General features: G+C 36.2%; 1 protein-coding gene across 1 annotated transcript in view; it reads left to right on the top strand.

The window, feature by feature from the left end:
- DCHS2 (dachsous cadherin-related 2) overlaps nucleotides 1-10,194 on the top strand; it is a 352,313-nt gene that overhangs the window by 306,162 nt on the left and 35,957 nt on the right. The window contains exon 14 of the mRNA XM_044680745.1: nucleotides 8,851-8,964. Within this exon, the coding sequence (XP_044536680.1) occupies nucleotides 8,851-8,964 (114 nt within the window). The remainder of the gene's footprint in view (nucleotides 1-8,850; nucleotides 8,965-10,194) is intronic.

Below are 10,194 nucleotides of genomic sequence, written 5' to 3' on the forward strand. Positions count from 1 at the left end.
GAAGATCTGAATTCAAATTCAGTCTCAGACAAGTACTTACTAGTTATTTAATTTCTGTTTACCTCAGGTTCCTCAACGGTAAAGTGGGGATAATAGCACTTACCTTGAAGGGTTGTTGTGAGGATCAAATGAACTAATATTTGGAAAGCATTTCTTTAGCACAGTGTTAGTGCTTCCCCAACCTGTTTTCATTTTGGAATTACCTTATTTGAGAATTGACCATCTGATATTATAGACTGAATGAGGAAATTGACTCCAATCACTATACTAAATATTATTAAAGCTTAATTTTTTCTTTTTCCTAGATAAAAATAAACATAAATAGGAATATAATTTCCTTCCCTTACCCAATAGATTGTCTTGCATAGATCATATTTTGAAAAACACTTAGACCTCAGGTTCCCTATAGCTAAATAACGATAGCTTACTTTTTTTTTATTAATTAAGTAGTTTGTTACATTAAAATGCCCAGGTAATTCCCTCCTTCCTTTATTAGAGAAGGCATCATATGATAAAAGGAAGCATGTATATATTTTTTCTTTTTTTTAAAATTTATTTATTTAAAAATATTTTTCTAAGGTTTCATGATTCTTATTGTCTCTCTCCCTGCTGGTAAGCAATTGCACTGGGTTATATATGTGTTATCACTTGTACCTATTTCCATATTATTCATTTCTGTAATAGAGTAATCTTTTAAAACCAAAACCCCAAATCCTATAACCATATAAATAAGTGATAACTCATATGTTTTTCTTCTGTGTTTCCATTCTCAACCATTCCTTCTCTGGACGTGGATAGCGTTCTTTCTTGTAAGTCCCTCAGGGTTGTCCTGTATCATTGCATTGCTACTAGTAGCAAAGTTGATTACATTTGATCGTTCCACGATGCTTCACTTTCTGTGTACAATGTTCTCCTGATTCTGCTCAGTTTGCTCCGCATCAGTTCATGGAGGTCTTTTCAGTTCATCTTGAAATCAAGCAGGTCATTATCAGTCCTTTCAGCATAATAGTATTCCATCACCATCAGATACCAGTTTGTTCAGCCATTTCCCAGTCGATGGACACTCCCTCTTTTTCCAGTTTTTTGCCACCACAAAAGCACAGCTATGAATATTTTTGTACAGTCATTTTTTTATCATCTCTTTGGGGCAGAAACCTAGGAATGGTATTGCTGGATCACAGGGCATGCAATGTTTTAAAACCCTTTGGGTATAATTCCAAATTTCCAGGAATGTACACATAAAACTATGTCTTGCTTATTTCTATTTATCAGTTCTTTCTCCAGTGGTGACCATACATAAGTCATTCTTTAAATAATATTTCTATTGCTTTCTATAGTATTTTCTTGGCTCTACTTGTTTCACTCTTCATAATTTCATGTAGGTCTTTTCATGTTTTTTAAAAAGAATCTGTTCGTTATTTCTTACAATGCAGTGGTATTCAATTCTATTAAATAGCTTACTTTTGCTTAGTGTTTAAAGCTTACAAGATAATTATAATCATTATAGGGAGAAAGGTGTATAAGTATTTTATTAGTGAGCAAACTAAGTATCCAGTGGGATAAGTAACTTGCCTGTGATCACTATCCCAGTATTAACTCTGATATTATTAGCAAATATTATTATATATCAGAGTCAACGCTTGAGCCCAGGGCTTCTGACTAAAATCCAACACTCTCCTTCACTCAGGGTGTGAAGCTTCCTCTATTAGCTCTTTAGGTGTTCATATCAGCCACCGATGCCATGTTCAAGATGACATATCTATTTCATTATAACATGGTTTTCATTTGTTTGTAAGTTTTGGAAATTATTCCTTTTGAGCATATATTTTCCATGCTTTGTCTCATTCCAGGGGTGTTTTGGGGGGGAAAGTTAAAGTAACATATGTTCAATGATTTTTGAATGATGGAAAGATGGTGGGGTGAGGGGAAGAAAGAATGTTCCTCTTTAAAAAAGTTGAAAGATATTGAGAGTTTAAGTGGGATAGAGGGGTGAAAATGAGGACTCTAGTCAACAAAATGTTGAAAATCAAAGTTTCTTTATAGCCAGTCTTCAAGAAGGAAGTGTCAGGGTAATTTAGAAACAAAAAAAGAAAGGTTGTAAGTGACTGAAGAATCATTTACACATGCATAGCACTGTGTTTCATGACTGTTTACAATTACTATACCTAACTCTTTCCATGACTATTGATTTTCACAAACACGTAATATTATTTGATAGTTGCATAGCTGTGGTTTTCTGCTGATATTTTCACTGCTGCTGCAAATGGTTGTAAACTCTTAAATTTATTTCTTCCTTTCCTTTGGTAAAAACAGAGGAAAAAGCATTCATACAAGGAAATTAAATGCAATAAACTCCATTAATACAATATTTTATTTACAAATGAAACCTATAAAATTTCAGAAATGAAAATGTTGAATACCTACAATAGCATGGATTTGCTAAGTGTTATGTAGATTTAATGTATTGTTTGTTGGTGTTCATATGAGCAAGGTGTTGGTTGTCAGTATCTACCTTGCTGTGCAGTGAGACTTCAGTAGAAATTATAAATAAGCAGCAAGAGTAAAATTTTTTTAAATGTATAGAAAAGGAATATTTATCCTACAACTCAAAGGATCTTTTAGAAATTTTCCAAATTTGTCCAACTACTGTCAAGCACATCTATATTAAAACCATTCCTGATAATAAATTAATGATTTTTCAAAGGATGGATGTACCTTGAGTTGTTTTAGTTGTACCATAAAACTCACCATAAACCCCAACATTTCCACATTCCTTAGTTTCCATCCCTAACTGCAGTCTGCTGCCTGCTCTTCCCAACTTGGCATTGTTGGGCCAAATCACAACAGTAGCTTTTTCCTCAAGCCATAAGACCACTTTCTCTAATGTTTGTCCTAATGAAAAAGAAATGAGGGGATGGGAGAGGGGAAGGAGAGGTGGATATTCCAAGGCCTGGGCAATGAGTCTGGAAGACTTTTTGTTTCCAAACTAATTTTTTTTTACTATCTTAAATAATATTCAATGTACCTGAATTCCTCACAGGCAGAAAATACAGTTCCATGAGCAAAATAAATTTGAAAACCAAAAGTTCAAGTCAGCAAACATTAAGTGTCTATTGGGTACAGAACTTAGTGATAGGCATTGGAGTTGATACAAAATTTATCTAAGATGTCAGAGTCTGTCCTTATGGAACTTGGAGATTATTCTTGGTTACTCTTTCAATTTTATGCCAGCCTTTACTATCAGAAAACAACAGATGGGCAGCTGCGTAGCTCAGTGGATTGAGAGCCAGGCTTAGAGACTGGAGGTCCTGGGTTCAAATCTGGCCTCAGACGCTTCCCAGCTGTGTGACCCTGGGCAAGTCACTTGACCCCCATTGCTCACCCTTACCACTCTTCCACCAAGGAGCCAATACACAGAAGTTAAGGGTGTAAAAAAAAAAAGAAAATAACAGATCTTTCAGTCCTCAGTTTAAGATTCTTTCTATTGTTCCGTCCTCAGTAGAGCTACAGATCTACTTTTCATCCTTTATATCATTCCCCCATATCCACTGGACATAATCAAAGTCAATTATTTTTTCATTTGGAAGGCGGACAAAAAAGTTGGTTTTCTTTGAATTTTCCCTCAAAGCTCTTATTTTTTTATGTCTATAGTTATTTGTTTTTTTTTTTCTCTTAGTTTATTTTTTTTTAAACCCTTACCTTCCATCTTGGAGTCAATACTGTGTATTGGCTCCAAGGCAGAAGAGTGGTAAGGATGGGCAATGGGGGTCAAGTGACTTGCCCAGGGTCACACAGCTGGGAAGTGTCTGAGGTCAGATTTGAACCTAGGACCTCTCATCTCTAGGCTTGGCTCTCAATCCACCGAGCTACCCAGTGGCCCCCTTTCTTTTACTTTTTATCATGAAAAACAAGACTCTTCTTTGCTTTTGGTATCTTCTAATTTAGACTATTTTAAATCCATGAAATCTGTTATTTTTACCTAGAGATTGTGAAGAAAAATTCTCAGTGACTATTTGTTTGTCCCTAATATGAACAAGCCATATTGGATTGCTCTCCTTCCAGTAAAGGATAGCAGAGAGTATCAGGCAGGGAGTCAGAGGATGTGACTCTAGTCCCAGCTCAGATATTGACTGTGTACATGGGTGAGTCAATTCACCTAAACTTCCATTTCCTCGTTTATAAAAGCAGGAATAGAATATATCCAATTCTTATCCTAAGGGGCTGTTTAAAAGAAATCTTTATATTTAGAGATATTAGTTTTTATTCAGAAGGCAGATCAGGTTTTGGTTGTCCTCATTTACTATTTATGATATCTGGGGAAAGCCATTAAATTCTCTAATCCACAAATACCCCATTTATAAAATGAGGGGTTTGGATTAGATGACATATAAGGTCCCTTTGAGGTCTGAAAGTCTATAAATCTGTGATGCATTTTTTTCATAAAAATTTTTTTTAATTAACAAACCCCAAATAGAATGAAACATTTTCTATACATATTCTGTAAGTATACTTATATAGAATACAATCTATATCTATTGTGCAGCTTATTTGATTTATCTCTCTCACTTTCTCTTCCTCCCTCCCTCCTTTTCTTCTTCCTCTCTCTCCCCTACTTCTGTCTCTGTCTCTGTCTGTCTCTCTCCTCCCCCTCCAGACTCTCCAGGGAAAAAACAGGATTATATATGACACTATAAGTCTCTCTTAGGTATACAGTTTTCATTTCTTCTAAACTATAAAAGAAGTTCGCTTCACAGCTTTCAAAATTAACTTGCTTGTTGGTGCTTCCTCCAGGTCTTCTTTGTGTTCTCATCTTTCCATTTTTTTTAAACCCTTGTACTTCTGTGCATTGACTCATAGATGGAAGAGTGGTAAGGGTGGGCAATGGGGGTCAAGTGACTTGCCCAGGGTCACACAGCTGGGAAGTGGCTGAGGCCAGGTTTGAACCTAGGACCCCCCGTCTCTAGGCCTGACTCTCACTCCACTGAGCTACCCAGCTGCCCCTTTCCATTTTTTTAAGATGCCTCAATGGCCCTCTTTTCTTTATTTTCTTCCTTAAGAAGTATTTTTTCTGCCTTGTCCCTATCCCACTTTGCCCCTTTACTTACTTTTTCCTGGTGTAGGTAAAAAAGGAAAAGAAAAACAAATCAAATATAAGTGGTCAAGCAAAACAAATTTTGTGCTGACTATGTCCAAAATCTGTCTTATTCTGCAGTACCTCTTTTTTTCAAGAGGTCGGTGGCTTCAGTCCTCTAGAATTGTAGTTGGCCATTGCACTGATAGCAATTTTAAGTCTCAAAATTGTTTTTCTTTTTAATGTTGTTTTTGAATTTGTTATTCATATGATTCTGCTCACTTCTGTCAGTTCATACAAATCTTCTCAGATTTGTTTGAAACCATCCATCTTATCATTTCTTACACTTCATTAATATTCCATTTGTTCAATAATCCTCTAGTAGACTGGTATGCTCGTATTTTCCATTCCTTCGCTACCACAAAAAGAGCTGCTATAAAAGTTTTTGTAGATATGGGTTATTTTTCTTTTTCTTGTTCTACTTGGATTATAGCCTAGTAATACGATAACTAAATAAAAGGATCTGCACAATTTACTGACTTTGGGGCATAATTTTTGATTTTGCTTTCTAGAATGGCTGGACCAATTCACAACTCCACCAACAGTGCATTTATGTACTGATTTTCCCACAGCCCTCCCTCCCCCAGCATTTGCCATTAACCTTTCTTTGTCATCTATGTCAATATGATGGGGATGAGATAGAAACTCAGTTGTTTTAATTGGCATTTCCTCTAATTATTAGTGATTTGGAGAAATGTTTTTTATATTTCTATTGTCTATGATTTCATTATCAGTAAAGTCAGATTTTTTCTTACATAAATGCAATCCATCTCCGTGCATTCTACAGAAAAGGCTATTCAGCCTATTCGATAATGTGAATTGCCTTCATAGCACTTTCTCTCCCTACTGTCATATTTAACAGTCAGTGACAAGCCAGTTGAAGTAAAATTTCATGTGTTTCAAGAACAAATGACATCAGGAAGCCTAGCACTCTGATGGTGTGCTGAAGGTGGAGCACATTTACTACCATGAAGACTCCTTCTCACCCTCAGTTGGAGGACATTTTATATTAACAGCATGTCTCCTGTAATGTAATAAAAGAAGAATCATCTCGTAATGCAATTTGGAAAGGGTCAAGTTGTGCAGTAACTTTATTCCATCATGATTGGTTAAAATCAATTACCGTGTGTGCTAAATGACTTCATCACTGGCTTGACATGAACAGCCATTTGGAAATCTTGATAAATGTTTTTTAAACTTTGTCACAGTATATGTTAAACTTGAAGTTTCTGAAGAGGATAATGTAATCCGTTTCACATTTTTCTTGCTCTTTTTTCCACAATGCATTCTTTTTGTTCCATGCCTTTTTGGTGAAGAGATTTCCTCGAAATTGTTGTTTTCTCAGCAGTGTCCCATCCTTGTTCCCTTTGACATTTCTAGTCATCTCTGAATATTTCCGACAGTGTTATGAAGCATCGCAAAGCCTCTTTCTGGTCTTGGGAGGGGTCTATTGGCTCTACTTTTACATGTTTAGTGAGATCTGTGTTAAAGGAACTATGACAACATATAACTTCTGGCTGGTGGGAGGTCCATTCTCTTTTCCACCCCATCTACTAGGTTCCAGCAAGTAAGGTCATTACACATTACATAGTGTAAGGGTTCAGGAGGACTGGGTACAATGGCAGCAGTGCTGTCTATTTTGACTTTCCTGGTAGCATATTGTTAAAAATGGTGGGAAGGAAGGAGACTGGAGGGAGGTGGAGAAAGAGTGGAAGAAATAAAAAAATGCTTGCCAATTTTAAAATGTCTTAATTTTAAAAATCCCAAACTGGGAATTAGTTGGGAAATGTAAACAAAATTAATTTTTCCTATAGTGGCCCGGAAGCTGAACTATTATTCAATTTGATAAATTGCCAAGTTCTAGAAAGCACTTCATCCTAGATATCACATTTTGTGTAATGCATAGACACATACAATGCAAAGAGCAAAGGAGAAACTGTATATAAATCATTTGGAAAAACCAAGAGCACCATAGAAATGATAGTTAATTACTTCTTAGAGTAATAAGTGTTCATTAAAGGAAGCTTGGCCTAAAGGATAGAGAACATACCTTCAGGGTAAGAAATGCCTGCTTTCCTGTCTTGCCTCTTAACACTTACTGGCAATGTGACCCTTGACAAGTGCCAGCTCTCAGGAACACAGGCGATTCTCTCACATGCTCAGTGAGTTGCAGGATGGGTGCTTATCTGCTTTGCTAGAAGGAGATTACTTATCTGAAGTTCCCCAAACCCAGTGAAATTATAGGCCCAGTTTTAAAAAAAATGACAAAGATCTTTAAGCAGATGAGTCTCACAAAAGCCTACGAAATAGCCATTTCAGGGATTTGCATCCCCATTTTACAAATGGATATTTCATCCTCATTTTATGAACTGCTGTGCCAAAGAACTCATCACTAAGTGGCCACCTCCTTGACAGAGAGCCTCCTTGTTCTGGTTCTCAGAAAGTAGAGAGAAACTCTTTCTAAAATCAGGGTCAAAGTCCATAGTGGTAAAATTCCTCATCCATACTTTCATAGCTAGTAAGCAGGGAAGATACGATTCAAACTTAGGTGCAGTGGATGAAATATTGGGCTTGGAGTTAGGAACACTCAGGTTTGAATCCTGCTACAAATGTTTACAAGTTGTGTAACCTTCAACAAGTCACTCCATTGCTTTGAACCTCAGTTTCTTTATCTGTAAAATGGGGATATAAATAGCACCTCTCTCACGAATATATATGTATATGTATGTGTATATGTATAGCCATATGTAGGTATGTACACATCTTTATATGTGTGTATGTATGTGTCTCTATGCATATGTACATACATATATGCATACACCTAATTATATAATTATATTTGGTATACATGCAAACATGTAGTGTTTTGCAAACCTTAAAATATTTTGCAAATGCTATTTTTTATTCTTATTACTGACTGCAGACCCAGGACTCTAACCATTATGCTCACTAACTGCTATTTTTAGAAAACCATTTGCGTGAGCTAAGCCTCCCTTTTATGCTTTAAAAAGTATAATAAAAGAGATATGACAAACCACAGACATGCAAGGAATCCCAAAAGTATCCCAAGGCATCTTTGAGTAACCTTGAATGCAAAATAAGGCTGAATATGAGAAGTGCCATATGAGTGGGAAGCGCAAAGTGTTAGAGGGTTACAAAGAAGGGAGAGAGTCCACCCATATATTCATTTTGCCATCACCCTATAGTTATTTTCTTAAAAATGCCTCTACCTTAATCTCCTATTGCCTTAGGCTTGGCTCTTAGCAGCGAACGCCTAGATGGCTGTAGTGCCCTTCAGCTGATCTTCTTTTTAATCCTTCTCTCCTTCACTATATGAGTGATGCATTAATCACTCACTTATATCACTCTTTTACTCGGAAACCTATAATGGTTTTCCATTTCCTGCCCTATCAAATCCAAATTTCTCCACTTGGCTGCCAAAGGACTCTTTATATTGGCTTCTGCTTACTTCTCTGAGCTTATCTCTGCCTATTCTTCCACAAGTATTCTCTGTTCCTGAAAGATATTCCCTTATGGTCTGTTGTGTCATGTTGATTATTTGAGCCTCCTTGATGATTTAAACTATCCCCTCACTTGCCACTTTCCTAAGTACCTAATATTTTGTGCAAAAGGTAGGGACTAAGAGAATTCTCATAAGTTAACTGATTTTCTCCTTTAAATATTCTTTTTCTGAACTATTTTTTATTCAATTGTTGCAGATACTTCCATTGTGACTGTTGAAGCCTTCATGCCAGAGACCAGTGGGAAAAGCATAAAATACTGGATTTTTAGTGGAAATGAAAATGGAGTATTCTCCTTAAACTCTACAACAGGTAAACCATTTGCCTTTCAAATCATACTTATTTTTTACATTGAAGACCATTGAGGGGAGGTTCTGATTTCAAATGTAACTATAGACACTTGCTACCTGTGTGACCCTGGGCAAGTCACTTAACCCCAATTGCCTAACTCTTATTGTTCTTCTGCCTTGGAATAGATACAAAGAGAGAATGTAAAGGTTAAAAAAAATTGCAACTACTTCACAGACCAAGGAAAAGATTAGTTTTACATAGATTTGTGTTATTTCAGTTACAAATTTTTATCAACTATCATTAGTTTCTGATGACTTGGAAACTCCAAATGAGTAAAACAAGAAAGTATATATTCAAGTAATGAACAAAAGATGACTTGAAATTGTCTTTCCTCATAGGGGCAAACTCTAACCATATTCTTCTCCAGGAAATGTGTTCTTTATGCTGTCACGTAAGGAAAGACCTATCTACCTTTTTAAAAACTCTAAAACTCTAACTGTATTAGCTTTCTATTACAGCTACTAATCCTTTGTGGAGACTTGGAGATGTACTGGTGAGTAGATCACTGGTACCCAGGTTGAATTAAAAATAAGTACATATGTGTAGCCCTGGGGAATTTTCTTGAGATTTTTCTAATTCGCCACTGAATGTCAACAATGCAACAAAAAAGGACAGCTGAAAAGGTTTCTGTGTGGTGGTAAAGAAATTATTCCCAAATACTGTATGCATTTAATTTAGCTTTAATGAGACCATTATTGTGTTTTAAATGAATACCAATTGATTATTGGAAACATGCTTTTGATGACTAACAACTATGTAGTAGATCCATATCTACTTCTTCATTCTCAAACCTCAAGGAGAATGCTTTTAATAATTACTCTATTGACATACAACTGTCTTGTTTAATCTAGATTATATGCACATGTGAGAACTTTTACTTAGAGAATTTCATCCCCCACCCCTCCCACCCAGTTCCATTCCAGTTTGTAGGGGACCAGTGCTGAATGAAATGAGTTTGGGGTCTGGCTCAGAGGCCAGCAAACTTCAGATTTGCATGCTAGGTTTTCATTTATTTATTCCTTTACCCTGGTGCATCATTAGAGAAGATATCGAGTAGTTTATCTGAAAGCCCTCTCAAGCCTTGAGCTCTTACCTGTCCAAACCATCTCTCTTATACTTACACATTCTCTCTCTCTCTCTCTCTCTCTCTCTCTCTCTCTCTCTCTCTCTCTCTCTCTCTCTCTCTCTCTC

This window comes from Gracilinanus agilis, chromosome 6 (genome assembly GCF_016433145.1).
Source record: "Gracilinanus agilis isolate LMUSP501 chromosome 6, AgileGrace, whole genome shotgun sequence".
Taxonomy (NCBI): domain Eukaryota; kingdom Metazoa; phylum Chordata; class Mammalia; order Didelphimorphia; family Didelphidae; genus Gracilinanus; species Gracilinanus agilis.